The sequence below is a fragment of the Epinephelus moara genome, chromosome 5 (assembly GCF_006386435.1).
Source record: "Epinephelus moara isolate mb chromosome 5, YSFRI_EMoa_1.0, whole genome shotgun sequence".
Classification (NCBI taxonomy): domain Eukaryota; kingdom Metazoa; phylum Chordata; class Actinopteri; order Perciformes; family Serranidae; genus Epinephelus; species Epinephelus moara.
Window position 1 is genome coordinate 35,129,037 of NC_065510.1, and position 14,982 is coordinate 35,144,018.

Below are 14,982 nucleotides of genomic sequence, written 5' to 3' on the forward strand. Positions count from 1 at the left end.
TCTTTGTGGTCATTTTGAGTCTTATTGTAGTTGTTTTGTCCCTTTTTGTCTCCTTTTAGTTGTTTTGTGTGTCTTAGTGGTCATTTTGAGCCTCTTTGTCGTTGTTTTGTATCCCATTGCAGCTGTTTTGCATTTCTTTATACTGTAGTAGTTTTGTGTGTCTCTGTGTTATGTGGACACAGCAGACCACGGGAGCTCAAAAAGATAATGCTTTATTCTAGGGAAACAGCAACCAACCATCAGACAACTAAATCAAGGATCCAATCAAAACTGAACTGAAAACCAAGAGTTAAATACATACTGGTCTGACGAGGGGGTGAAATGCGGGTGGGGAAAAAGGGTGGAGGAGGTCATGTGAGGAAAACAAGGTAATGAAACATAAGAACAGGCAGGGAGCTGACTCGCTTAGAAACAACTCAGAAGCAGGTAAGGACTACCGAGGTAAGCGCAGGGCAGGTGTGTAGGTGCATAAATGAGGGAGAGGCACTGATTGGGGGAGTAAGAAAAGTTAAGTGAAACTAATCAGGGAGGGGCTGACAAAGACTGAGGTGGGAAAACACACAAAGACAGGAATTAAAACATGAAACAGTTTAAACATGAATGAACATGACACAAGGAGAGCACAAAAAGAAAATCTAACAAAGTCCTACAGATAAGACTACAAACAAAAACCCTGGATCCTAACACTTTGTGGCCATTTCGAACCTTCTGAGGTTGATATGCGTCTCTTTGAGTAACAGGTGAAGGCCAGAAGGGCCCCTGATAATTTGGGCCCCTGGGCCTGTACCTGTGACCTGTTCAGTAATCCATCCATGTGTAAAATACTGGGTTACTACTCTACAGCAAAAGTAGAGTGCCTATTATGTAGAACTGCCTCTTTCAGACTAGGCTATAAAGCTATGTAATTTTATATGCTTCATATGTGTTTAATATGTGGGCAGAATGGTGATGTGTTTAGCTACTTTATGTGCTTTTGGGTGGTTTAAGCAGCTATCCTATAACCTGATCATGTTTTGTATGTAAAATCTTAATATACAAAATAATACAATTAATATATTGCAGCTTTCAGATACATGTGATGGAGGAAAAAAACATTATATTTTTTATTTAGTAGGGGAGAAGTATAAAGTAGCATGAAATGAAAATGCTCAGGTAAAGTGCAAGCGCTTAAATCAATTCTAAACTTCAGGGGACCTAATAGGGACCCCAGCATGAAGCTATATATTAGACAAGTGGCCTAATTTCTAAACAACATGGTCCTGGAGTGCCTGTGCAGTCACACTTGTTACGCTGATGTCTGTAGATGGTGATGATCATTATGAATCCAGACAAACAGCTTAGATTTCTTTTTATTTGCAGAATAGAAATTATCCATATCAGTTTGTCATGCTTTTATTTTTCATACAGCAGCTATGTTATGGGGACTTAAAGAAAAATAGCATTTTTTTTAACATTATACAGAAGGTCACAGTAGCAAGTGTCATTTATTAAGTCAGTGAAACACCTAATAAAATAGTGCTTCGGTCATAAATTCCATGTTAATATAATATTGCAACATTAACCAATGACAGTTAAGTATACCTGGGTATAACAAATTACACTGAGGACATACATTTGAGTCATAAGTACATTTTAACAAAAGGACTACAGCACATCCAAGATGTGACATCAGTTTTAAAAAAGTCATTTCTGTATTATGTATAGACCCCTTAATGGCTTGTGTTGTACAAAAGTGCGTACCAGTCAACGTCCAGTGGATTCACAGTCAGTAAAATACAGTTTTACTTATATTTTAATCCAAATGTCTCCAAATTTAAAAAGAAGTGACTGAGTAAAATGTGTGTAAAATCATTAATATGATAAATGTTTTCAGAAGCTTGAGCTGCACAGCTTTAATGTAAACTGCTTAAACATACAGCTTTTCTTAGCTGTTCCTCGACTTCTTTCATCCTGGCACCACAAAGAATGGCGTCCCTTACAGTGTGAACAGGACTCATTAAAACATACTGGTGTTAGTGCAAAACGGTGATCTTGTCTGTCAGTTTTGGCTCAAGAGATCGCCACACCTAAGACACCGCACCACACCCTTTTCTGCATTCCTTTTCTGAGGTGACACTCCAACGATTGCAGCGCTTTTAAATCCTCATGCAGACTGTGCCATGAGGAATAAAACGCAGGGAGTGTCTATTGGGATCTATGTGCGCCAGCTTTGTGCAGCTGTTTTGGAAAATATTGCAGCTTTTAAACTCTGTCTGTAGTGTTATGTCTTTTTTGGTACTTTCTGCATCAGACACACACACATGATATGCTTGCAGACACCCAGACACTCCCAACATTACTAATCCATCTGGCTGTTGAGGCAACTGCTAATCCTCTATTACTTCCCTACATTTTGTTTGGTTATCTTACCAGGTCAAAGACTTGCATGTCACAGCCTACAACCATTGATATTTTCACTTCCTGTTTCCCTGTAGTCCTTCCTCTTTCAAGCGGTCGACTATGTTTTCCTGTATTTCATGCTTTGACTTTTTCTGAGGATGGCATTGTAATGCAGGTGATTCAGTTTTTCAGCCTTTCAGCACCTTTTCTTTCAGCAGGTCCAAGATGACCTGCCTCTCTTGGCTCTCCAGCTCAAATCTCCGCTCCCTCTCTTTTCTCTCAGCTCCCAGACGTTCCCTCTCCAGAGTGATCTTACCTGAGAGGAAAACAAATGGAAATCAAATCTGTAGGTCAGGGCACCTTGAGGATGATGGCAACATAACAGTTTTAAGAAAATCTTGACCCTTTTTAGCTGACATCATTACCTCACTGATTCTTTAAGTGTAATGGTTCCTACTTGGCTTTCTTACAAAGCTACAGTAAGTAACCTTTTTAGCATATATAATATCCTGACAGAAGTAACAAAACATCTCTGCCTCCTACTACACCTAATGGCATTTGCAAGAATCACAAAAACAACCAAACAGAGCCAAGGAGTCTGTAACGCAGCTGTCAATCATTTCAGTCACTGCTCATTCACGGTCAAACCAACAAACTAGGCAGCACTGATCAGATATGAATTAAGGTTCTATTACTGCATTTCCTATTTCTTGCCTCAAATGTTTTCGGAAACATATTTTTGTGTACTGTTTAGCTGTAAAATGAGAGTTTGTAACCTGGCCAGTTTTGTTTTGGCTCAACTGTTTTTAACATGGCAGCCAGGTCACAAGCTTTCTCATTTTACAGCTAAACAGTACACAAAAATATGTTTCCAAAAACATTTGAGGTAAGAAATAGGTAATGCAGTAACAGAATCCTGATTCATATTTGATCAGTGCTGCCTAGTTTGTTGGTAACAGAGCCAAGTAAAGGTGCAGAAGTCTAGTGTTCTGTAAGGTTATTATGAGATATTTGCTAAGTGATGCAAAATTAAACTGCCTACCCCAGCTTTAATTTAGCCTGGCTCCAGACCCTTGAGTTGCTGCTGTCTCAGATTTTTAAACTGAAATGGAAATTCAGAATGATAATAAAGCAATTTTTAATTCAAACTTCATTAGAATTTTGCCTAGGGGGGCGTCGGTGGCTTAGTGGTAGAGCAGGCGCCCCATGTACAAGGCTGTTGCTGCAGTGACCTGGGTTCGAGTCCAGCCTGTGGCCCTCTGCTGCATGTCACTCCCTCTCTCTCTCCCCCTTTCACACTTGTCTGTCCTATCAAATAAAGGTTAAAAAATGCCCCAAAAAATATCTTTAAAAAAAAACAAAAAACCCAACAATTAAAATATAGTGAAAATTAGTACCATAGAAACTTGATCAGAAACATCTATAACAAATGCTTGATAACAAGCATCCTGTCAAGTATTTTGTGTTTTGTGAAAATCTACCTTGCAGGATAGAAATATTCACCGGAACGGAAAACCATAACATAGCTGTGACGAACAATTGGTTTGAGTTTAAGGGTTGATTTCGACATCACACTACTCTATTTTCTGAAAATCTTACTCCTTTGAATCTCTAGCTCTTCCCGGCGCAGGGCGAGTTCCTCCTCCCGCAGCCGCTGCTCCGCCTCCGAGCGTTTCTCCAGGAAGCTGAGAATCTCAGAGTAGGTCTGGCAGCAGCACTGGCAGGGCCGCTTGGCTGTGGGCGCCGCTGAAAGCTCTGCCATTTCCTCGCGATCTTCTTCTGGTTCTGCTGTGACAGTAATTATGTAAAAATGTACCCATTTCCAAACGGAGCAGTGCAACATCACAGCAACATCCACGGAGCTGGCAGGGATTCATTGCTGAAGGACACTTGAGAAGGGCAAATACTTGCTTACACAGGCGCTCGAACTTGAAATTGAGAGCTGGGGTTGAGGGGTTTGAGCTTTGCTCCATCAAAGTTGGTATTTTGAGTAGAAAACACTTACACCTCTGAAGACTTCTCCATAAAAGCAAAACAAAATACATTTCAAGCAAGTTAATGTTTCACACTTTAAAGACTTAATACCCAAACCCAGTGGTGCAAAATGGATGAACGTGATCAAATCTCCTACTCCCTCACAAGATATTAACGATGCTACCTACTGGACTGCATTACCAGTATATTTTACTATGCCAGGAAACAATTACGCAGTATTTGGGACTCCAGTGTGGTTGGCAGCGTCTTTCATTACATGCACATTACCTACTGAGTCATATTCCATAATTAAACAAGATATGATTAGTCTGTCAGCAGGACGTAATGACTGAGAGGGAATGACCTTGGAGGTAATATGAACACACTTACTTTAACTATCAAGTGACAGATTGTTGTCATGTGTGAATGTGTTTTTACCTGCAGTGGGTGCTTGTGTGATGGTGATGTTGGGTTTGTCCTGCTCTGGTAGAGACAGTTCTTCTATGGCTCGCTTTCTCAGTTCATCGTCCTAAAAGAGATCAGGACAAGATGAAATATCTTTTCTACAACAATAAGAGCAAGGAAAAAGAGGATAATGAGCGACGGCAGCAACTGTTACCAACAGCAGCAGTAGAAGTTCTTACAGCAATAGCAGTATTAGAGTAGTTGTAGCAGCAGTGATAGTGTTAGTGGTGCTGTATAAGCAGTTGGCTTGTCACTGAATGCCACCAAGAGGTAGAAAAGGGAAGTGGTTGAGTAGATACAGAGAACAAAATATCTGCTGACTTGGATGTCCAATTTCCCAGCTATAGCCTCAGTTCCAGTAAACTGTTAGAAAAGATAATTGCCAGCACAGGCAGAAAAAATGTACATCGACTGTAGTATTTTCATGAGACAATGGACATCCTGACCCTATAAAAAAAGGTGCAAAGTAAGCTAAAAACATGTATAACAGTGGTGGAAGAAGCATTTAGGTGTTTTAAAGGAAAAGTACTAATACAACACTGTGGAAATATTCCACTACAAATAGAAGCCATGCATTCACAACCTTACTGACATTAACATATGTAAGTATTTTCAGCAAAAGTACTCATTATGCTTTAAAGGTGCCCTGTCAGTGTTTTACTATCATATCTGATGTTTTTGGATTAATATTACTGTTGTTTTAATGTGTAAGCTGCATTTTACTGTTTGGCTTAATCTACAGCAATGCATCATATTCTGTAAGAGCTCATAAGAGCTAGCTATTCATATGTTTGTAGCATCACTGACCTGTGAGAACCATGATTATCTTAAAAGTCACTTTTTCATGGTGTCAGAAAAAATTTCAGCTTTGTTACGATGGTGCATTTTCAACATAATCCAAGAGGGGTTTTAAATGGTTTATTTAGCTTAAGAAGTGGAAGAGTCATCTCAACTCATATAGGAAGAGTTCATCCTTCAGTTTATTACAAGAGTTCAAAAACATACATTGTTTTTGGACAGGAAGGGTATGAAAAACTGTCTGAAAAGAAACTAAAGCTGTTAGACACATGTAGTGGAGTAAAAACTACAGTATTTACCTTTGAGATGTAGTGGAGTAGAAATATAAAGTTCATAAAATAGAAATACTTAAATAAATTTAAGTTGAATCACCTCAAAATGTGTACTTAAGTGCAGTGCTTGAGCAAATGTACTTACTTACATTCCACCACTGCATTATCATAAATCTAATTTCAGAAAATATAGCTGTACTTTTGGTTCACAAAGGGTCACACAATATATATGAAGGTTAAAGAGATGATTATTGAGGCAGGAAAGAGAAAAAAAAGCACTATATTTGTATTGTCTTAGGGGAAATTTCTCTTAACACATTTTTTCATGTGAAACAACAAATACTCTTGCTTCTTCTGTCCTCTAAAGATTACTCAGGGGAAGTAACACTTTGGTAAAACTGCTCACTACTTCAAACTCATGACAAGGGGCTGAAAACTGACACTTATTTCATTTTAAGGAGACACAAGTTTAGAACCACTGAACAATTGAATAGGCTGTGGTTTAATATCCTTGTCGGTCTTTGAAATCAGAACAACTGTTGTTATGAATCTCACACTTTAATCTTTGGCCAAGCACAATGTCTTTTACTCCAAAGTGCTGCTGACAAGTAAAGTATAAGTGAAAGCTGTAACTTATATGTTTGATCTGCCCCTGTATTCCAGCTCAAGGGCACTAAAACGCCTTCTGTAAAGAAACATTTCTTGCCCAAGTGGTGTCACAAAATTTAACCTACTCCTCTCTGCTAACGCAACACCCACCTGGTACTTTGTGTTCTCCCCACTGGCCAAGAGCCCCTTCTCAGCCTCTAGCTCCAAAACCTCATGGAGCAGATCTTCCTTTTGGGCGTACAACCTCTCTGTTCCAAATCTGAGTACACCAAAAGCACACACATTTAAGGAATGCTTCACCCATAAAATGACCCTTGGTATATCAATTATTCATCACAGTTACTTTGAATTTGTTAAGGAAACTTTGTTTTCTTGCATACCACCACTGTGAACGGAGAATCCAAAAAAGCAAAGATTCTTCATAAATTAAGTGTGTATCCAATGTTTTGATATAATTTTGCTGTTGCTGAATGCTAACCCTGATTGCTTAAATTCATAAGAAATGTTCACCTCTTTTGGATTCTCCAGCCACTGTGGAGGCACACGAGAAAAGAACGTTTTCTTTACGAATTCAAGGTAACATGCAGTGAGTTACTGATACACAAATGATCATTTTGTTTTCCTTTAAACTTATGTTTCTTTCTGGTTAGGCCAAGCACAACTACAAGTCAGCATACATCCAATTCAGTGCCATTATCTCCTCAAGCAACAGTCCAGTTAGCTCCTAGTGAGCGAACCAACCTGCGCAGACTGGGAAAGTCTTGCTTCTTGTAGTAATCCAGCAGCAGCATGGTCCTCTCCCTGCACCTCCTGGCATCTACCTCAAAGTTCTCATCTTGGAGGGCTGCAGTGATGATCTCCCCTACTCGGGCCCAGATCCGTCCTGATGAAGATGAAAAAGTTCAGGCACATGTAAATATACAGTATGTAGCTCATGAATACAGGGAAGTGTCATGTTTTCCCTTTGATTGGTCTTTCTGGCTGTTATGTGATGGATTTCTGTTGAATGTCTGTTGAACACAATTACTGTTTAAGGTAAGAGGAGATTGTAAAGATGCTATTAATGTTTTGGATAGGTAGTGTCCCTGGATTAAATGTCATTGTAGCTCCACTAGAAATATTGTGATGTAGTGTCATAATGATACTTGCATTTCTAACTTCAATGCAATATCTTGAGAAATGTCAATATCCGATACCATTTTTGATACTACAGGGAAAAACTGACATTGAAGGCATACAAGTGAAACATAATAAGGCTACAACATGATAACGGCAACTTTTCTTTTCTTGGTTAGTAGCAGAAAACAGCAGAATGACTGCAGAAAACATTACAATATAACAGAGAGCGAGAAAGCGAGCTGGTACCGGTGTATTGATACTGTTGAAAATGAGTACTGAAACCATTTAAAGCATTCAGAATCCATATGTATCAATAAATCAATATTTTTGACAACCGATGGCACCACACATTGCCCCCATTTGTCAAGCAGGAACTGCAGCTCTCTGCATCTACAGAGTAGCTTATGGAAGTGTTTTCAGGCAGATTGGTCCTTTAGAAACAGGACTAACCTGGCTCTTTGGAAGCAAAGGGGTTCTGGGCGATAACCTCCCGCAGAAGGATGATGTCGTGCCTTGCTGAAAAACGCACCTGGCGCTTTCGTGGGGTCGTGGAAGGGCCGGCGAGGGAAAAACCTAAAATTGGGAATAGAACAGAAGACAATAAAATAGAACTGATACAGCCTAAAAGTATGTTGAAACACACTGAGGTGAGATGATACATCAGGAAACCATCATTCACTCAGAGGGTAGTTCAGAACTGCTCTGACCTTCTTAAAAAGGGAACAAATAAATTATATCCCATAATCACATTATTATTGTTATTATCATCATCAGCATTATCAGCATTAGAAATATCAAGTCCAGCTTGGGCATATGTTACTGCTGAACCCACTGTTACCTTGGTAACCAAGTGTTATAATTGGACCAAGACCATTACACTTCCTGGATAAGACTGCAAGCATAATTAAACTGACCTATGTCAGATGAACATGGGGTCATTAGAGAAATACTCAGTGGATCATGTCATTACATGTTATTACCATGCATATGACTAACTAACCAGATGGTTAAGTTCATTTCGTTGTCTTAGTACTTGGACTCTGTGCCATGACAATAAAGTTGAATCTAATGTTATCTGATCTATCTAATGATTGGGGACAGACATGGCCTGTGTTTTGGTGCAGAGAGGTAAAAGGTGGCAGCAGTTTTCCAGTTGCAGAACTGCTGTTAGACAGATGACAGCAGCTCTGTCACTGCTGTGCTCCACACTGTGCACAAGTGCAGGCAGCCGGTCGCCTGCAGCTACAAGAATGCCTACACAGAACCGAGACAAATAGCCTGTAAAGCTGTGGTAGCCCTACAGAGGCTACAGCACGTACAATGCCGAAACCACGCGTCAGAGGAGGAGGAGGAGCATTTTGCGCACGAATCGAGAGAAGCACCAAACGCCGTTAAGGAGATGTTAATATAAGTGGTTTGAAAGGCGCGTGAGACGTGGAGGCGGTAAGGTATCTCACCGTTGTTGATCGGCACTTCCACAACTACCCGGTCCATGTTTCTGTTTGGTGCATCCGGGAACCGCCTGACGCGCGCTGCACACGTCCAGTCACCAGTACAGGTTCCCTACTGACGTGTAGCTCAACTTGGCGGAGAATCAGGATCTGGCACAGCGGAGGTAACGCTCTGTACTTTTAGTTGCACTTAGTCCGTATGACCACAAGATGGAGCCAGAGAACTGCTGACCCCAAAGAGGCTAGCGTGCCATGGTGTGAGGACAACTATGATGTTTGAGTGGGGAGCATTTTCCATAGCACAGATGTTCCATAGAGTGGCTCAGCACTCAGAGAAAATAGCTACCAGGAAGTGGACAAACTGGCATTGGTTACACAGTTTTTCCTATTTTTTTTTCTACCATATGCAAATACAAGTAATCAACAGTCTAATACATTTCAATATTCTGCAAAAAGTGAAAGCTTTAATGAACAGCTGGAAGCAGGAAACCGTGCATAAAGGCCAAAATGACTTAAGCATTTGAAGTAAGGCAATAGTCACAGTAGAATCCCTCAAAACATAATGAAAATAAAAATACCTAAAACTTCAATTCAAAGCCTAGTCCTAATTAAATGCCTAGTCCCTTTTCCTTGTGTGGTGTGGCTACACATTTTGACAAATAAAGGCTTGTCTCAATTAGACGCCCAGTCTGTTTGACAAGCACTTCATTTTATAGATGTTCTTTGGATGTATAAAACAGGGCTGTTGACTACCCACTTGAGCTAACACTAGTTAGCTGTTTAGATCGCACAATCAAATATAAATACTTAAACTTTTGTCAGTATGGATATGCTGCACACAACGTGAGCTTGGTTAGATTCTCCACAATTCAATCGTTGAGTTCATTTTACTGAAACCAAGAGCACCAGAGAAGACCATAATTCGGGTATATTAATGGGTATGACGAAGAAACAAGTGGTGATTCCCTTCCTCTGAAGCATCCCATTCCTCAATTATCCCATAAGTTATTCATATTCCTTTAGTCCACAAGGGTCCACTGTTGAAAAGAATCAAAGGGGTTTTCCATGAAAATTAATCAAAGTTATGAATATCATTTTGATGACTGAATGGACTGAAACCAAATGCTAACTTGTGTTTAGGAACTCAGTCTAATCATTGTTGTGACCTGTGTGTTCCTTCAGTAGCTATGTATTTATCACCCAGAGGTTCAAATTTTGTCAAAAGATTTAAACTCTGAGAAAAACAAGGTGCATTAATATTTTTGGACTGATTGTGTGTTTGAGAGACAGAAAAACACAATCCCCGGGAGAGTCATTCTAGGGAACATTTGCTACCAGATGTCAAGCCAAGTCAATATTATTTATATAGCTCAAAATCACAAATCTGTCCTGTGAGTCATATTCGTGCTCACTCTTAACTCCGACCTGCTACTGCATCTCTCCTGTGGAGTTTTGTTTACAGCAGTGCTTTTCTTCTCACCAGCTCCTTCCATCCCCTTTTATTTTACTTTTGACATTTAACCTCCTGATTTCCAGGCAGGGTGATATTCAGACACAACTACTGTTTAAAACTTAAAAAATTAGTTTGGGCAATGCATTGCCTGTATATGCAGGTGAAAAGCATACGAGGTCTTGTAAACAGTGTTTAGCATTATCTGACCACTAGGTGTCCCCCACATGATTAAAAATACTTCTACCACTCCTCTATTATTTGTCTGATAACTTCTCAGCCTCGCACCAAACAGAGCTCGTGTTAAATCCATGGCCTTGAGATACCATTAACTCTTAATCACTTTATTTCTGCAGTTTACTTACTTGATTTGCAGTTTGCTTTGTCATCCATCTGCATTCTCCACTTATACATCTTTTCCAACCAATGGGAATGAATACCTATAACTCCCCATTATTCATGCAGGTACCGAGATGTTAACAAACGCTGCAATTTTTGTAGTATGTGCCTACAATTCGTCCACTATTGTCCAGTATGCATTAGTGTGCAGTGCACATTTTGAATTAAAATCCCAGAGAAGTGACTGCTTTTGGTATTCACTGAGCAAAAATATTAAATTGAAGATTGTTAACCTTTTCCTCCAGCTTTCATTGAAAGGAAAAAGCTCACTGCTTCAAAGAAAGAGCGAAAGATGCTGACTTGCTCTGACGAGCATGGGCTCAGATTCTGGATGCTTCTTTGTCTTTGAATGTTAGGTCGCAAAATAAGAAAACACATATTATTGATCAACAGATCCTTAAAACATACAGCTCATCCTGACTACTGTGAATAGTTTGGAGGCTCATAGATACTGTGAAGGTGTAACTGTGATGTTCAACTCACTGAGAAGCTTGTTAGCACCTGCTCATGTTAAAATAATGTTCCGGCTTCTACGTGATGTCTGGGTGATAATTGCAAATTGAGAAGGCACTTTATTATAGATAGATAGATATTGATTGTCAACAAAGATACATTCATTTTGTTCATGTCAGGTCAGTACCATAGTGACAGACAATACAATCGTATTTTATATTTAAATTCATACCTCTATCACAAGGTCATTAAATTCATACCTCTATCACATCCCTAATGTGTCCTTTGCTTTAGCACAAATTGACTCATTGTAATTTTAACTTGTGGCAATTACTTGTTGCTTCTGAAGTTATTCTGCAACCATCCAGTGTTATATCCAGGTATCCCGTCACACCTTCAGAGCAACTTTGAGATCAAACAGCACATGCATGTACTTTGTCATTGTTTTTTCCCCCTTGAGTTCTGGACCGCCAATATTCAAATATGCTCGAAATGCCCCCATCAATTTGTTGATTATTTCATCACTGTACATATAGACAGTGCATGCAGTGCGATTGCACTGGGGACCCTGAGGTGGAAGGGCCCGTATAGAGACTGGGTGCTTGCAAGTGATCTGTACAGTATTTCCACCTTGGAAATATACTTGTGTTTATAGATAAATGATAAATAAAGAACATTATTAAATTCAAAATGGAGCCGTTTGCTATATTTATCATCAAAAAGGCAAACCCATCTGCATCATGGTTTCTTTTTTGTAAATAGTCAGTAGCTATCTAAAACAAAATTATATGTTTTTTTTTAATATGAGCTATACAATCTATAAATATACTACAAAAACTATTCTATAAACTATTCTAGAAAATACATTTCCTATTCTCTTTGATATTTTTGCCAGATATAAAATGATGATTGCTGGGTAATATGTATGTTGATGTTGTCTCGCTTTGTGTCAAGACAAAACATCCACAATAGCTTGCACGAGGGCCCATCATCTTAGTGCGTGCTGGGGCCCATCGTAACTTCCTTACCGACACATTTTTACTCCGACCTCATCACATATTGACATTTTGGTCATGGACTTTCCACGTCCACATATGACGTGCAAGGTACCCTGGGTCATTGGTTGTTGACATTCTGGGACAACGTGTCAAGTTCTGCTTGTTACACGCGTTGTCTTTTTTCAAAATACGCTTCTGTTTTCACAGGAAATTTAACATTTACATAGTCTCTTTCAAAATAAATGCACTATGTCGGTACAACACCGCAAATTTATGTCTTTTTTCCTTCAACAACAAACACACGTGGTTGGGTTTAGGAAAAAAGAACAGGGTTTGGCTTTAGAATCTTACAGCACACGAACACCGCTCTCTTGGGTGAAAGTTGGTGTTTGTTAGACCCGTCCATCACCCCTCATGACCACCCCATCCAGACTTTAACCACCTTAACTTTTGTCCCTGTCCTGCCGCGTTTCCCCTGACATCACCGCCAGGCATAACGCCACAACGGCAACCTGCCACGTATCATGCCGATGTTACAGGACGCCTTTTTTCATTGGTTTCTGACGCCGCAAGTCACTGCCCAAGCGCCGGATTTTGACAACTTCGCAGTGAGGCCGGGCTCTCCTTACGCCATTGGTACCACTGTACACTTCTTTTCAGACAGGAAATCCATACAAGGTAACATTAACATCAATACATCATTTTGTGACAGAATTGTTATTGTGGAAATATAATACTTTGCTAAAGAAGTGTCAGTAATTTCGTGGGGTAGAAACAAACATTTTTGGGAAAAGAGGCCAATTTGTGAGTGCTTATCAATCAACTGACAATAATGTTGGCTATAATAGCCCAGTTACCTGCAGTTAATTATGTATTCATATAGTGTACTGTGTTGAATATTAAATTAGTTTTTGATTTAGGTTTTTTTCAGGGGGCACATTTAGTCCCCCCCAGTGCTGACTTCATGGCTACAGCCTTGGACTGGCAAATATTTAAAACAGCCTCTTCAATGAACATCTGTTTTGGAGGTTGGAATAAAAATCCCATAAATCCTGTGCTGGACAGCAGCATGCTTTACCTCCACTTAGTAGTTCCCCCTGCAGCGCTCATCTGTTTATTAACCATTCAGGTCATAGCTGCTGATGTGTATATTACATATTTGGTTTAGTTGCAGTCTGTCGGAAACACTCCCTGCAGTTAATATGATTAGATTTTAGGCATGTAGCCAAAGATACGTGACCTGTGATGAATGCCTGAACAAAAATAACTCCTTCATCATGGGTGAAGGGGGCAAAACCAGGAGTCACAGTATGCCTTTGTCTCTTCAGGAGTCGTATACAAATAAGCCCAAGGTGAGAAACTCAGGAGAAAATTAAATGACGAGGACACAAGGGTGAGAAGAAAGATGTTTCTAAGGATAAGAGTCTTCTGGTTATAATCCTGGCATGCAGCTGCTCACACACACACACACACACACACACACACACACACACTCTGCCACTGCTACTTTCGCATTTTTCTGAGCAAACACACATTTGCCTGACATAATGAGAGGGAGATAAGCATGTGGAGCAGACCTGGGACCTGGCAAGCTGCTACATCGTAATCATTTGATTATTTGGTTAGAGATGCTGGGGGAGTGTTTTGAGGACACATTTGGAGGGAGCGAGGAGTGAAAGCAGAGAGACGGAGAGAGAGAAAGCGCAGAGGAAGGATTGACTGGGGCATGAGTCAGAGTTGCTTCTTTTTTCGACAGAGAGGAAATCAGCTTTGTTTCCTGTATTGGTGACTTTAGGAGAGAGTTAATGGAACATGGCAAGGCTTCAAGTAAAGGCACTAGTTCTGCCCACGCTCTCATTACCGGTTACTGTGATTTTGAGTGTTGCTGCTATTTAGAAACCCTGAAGATAGAGGCTGGACACGAATGAGAAACAGTTTGTCGATTTAATGACAGAGGGTGTTGAGACAAAGTCAGGAAGGTGTATTAAATCTGATTGACTGTCACAACAATCATCAGACTCTGTGATTACACAGTACAAATCATCACCATGGTTATGCACATGAAAGAATAGAAAGCGGGCAGGCTCCAGCTGCCTGCACACCAGCAGCTGGTGTTCTCGGTGCTCAGATGTCAGTGGATTGTTAATTAGCCAGGACACGCAGTCCTGGTCCTGCGAGGATCAAAGAACTTTTACAGTTAGTGCTTCAGAGCAGATCGACCTCCGGAGATCATCACCAAGAGTTTTTTTCCTCGTAGCAACAATCTGTCAAACCGCCAAATTGCCTCCTCCCAAAAAAACGTGTTTCTGCTTTTGGACACAATTTTTGTGATATTTGGCAGCATTATTATCTTGTTTGGGAAATTGTAAACTTTTAATGGAGGATATACTTTCAGTTGCAGTACTACTACTTCTAATATTACAATGTACTAAAGTTCTACGTGTAGTTTGTGCAAGTGGCTTTGCGGCCTGTACCCAAGCAGAAGCCATTGCTTGACTGCTGTGTGTAGGTACAATCAATATCAAACACTGCACTGTTTCTCAATTTCATTACTTTCAAATGTATTTTTAAAAAAAACAGCTGACCACCAATGTCTTTTGACATTGATATTGTGT

The 14,982-nt window shown here is 40.0% G+C and overlaps 1 protein-coding gene across 3 annotated transcripts; it reads right to left on the minus strand.

The window, feature by feature from the left end:
* Nucleotides 1-1,361: 1,361 nt before the first annotated feature.
* si:dkey-45d16.4 (scaffold attachment factor B1) lies at nucleotides 1,362-9,178 on the minus strand. 3 transcript variants are annotated; one of them, XR_007569968.1, is made up of 8 exons: nucleotides 9,074-9,178; nucleotides 8,067-8,189; nucleotides 7,239-7,380; nucleotides 6,648-6,756; nucleotides 4,792-4,882; nucleotides 3,979-4,167; nucleotides 3,422-3,481; nucleotides 2,587-2,695 (listed from the first exon to the last, which is right to left on the minus strand). XR_007569968.1 is itself a non-coding variant. In XM_050044766.1 (7 exons), exons 1-7 carry the CDS (start codon nucleotides 9,108-9,110, stop codon nucleotides 2,568-2,570), a joined length of 816 nt encoding a protein of 271 aa, XP_049900723.1. In that variant the 5' UTR covers nucleotides 9,111-9,178; the 3' UTR covers nucleotides 1,362-2,567. The 3 variants fall into 3 exon arrangements, 2 of the variants coding, with proteins under 2 accessions (XP_049900723.1, XP_049900722.1); XM_050044766.1 differs by lacking the exon at nucleotides 3,422-3,481 and having other exon boundaries at nucleotides 1,362-2,695; nucleotides 3,979-4,164; XM_050044765.1 differs by lacking the exon at nucleotides 3,422-3,481 and having other exon boundaries at nucleotides 1,362-2,695.
* Nucleotides 9,179-14,982: the final 5,804 nt, after the last annotated feature.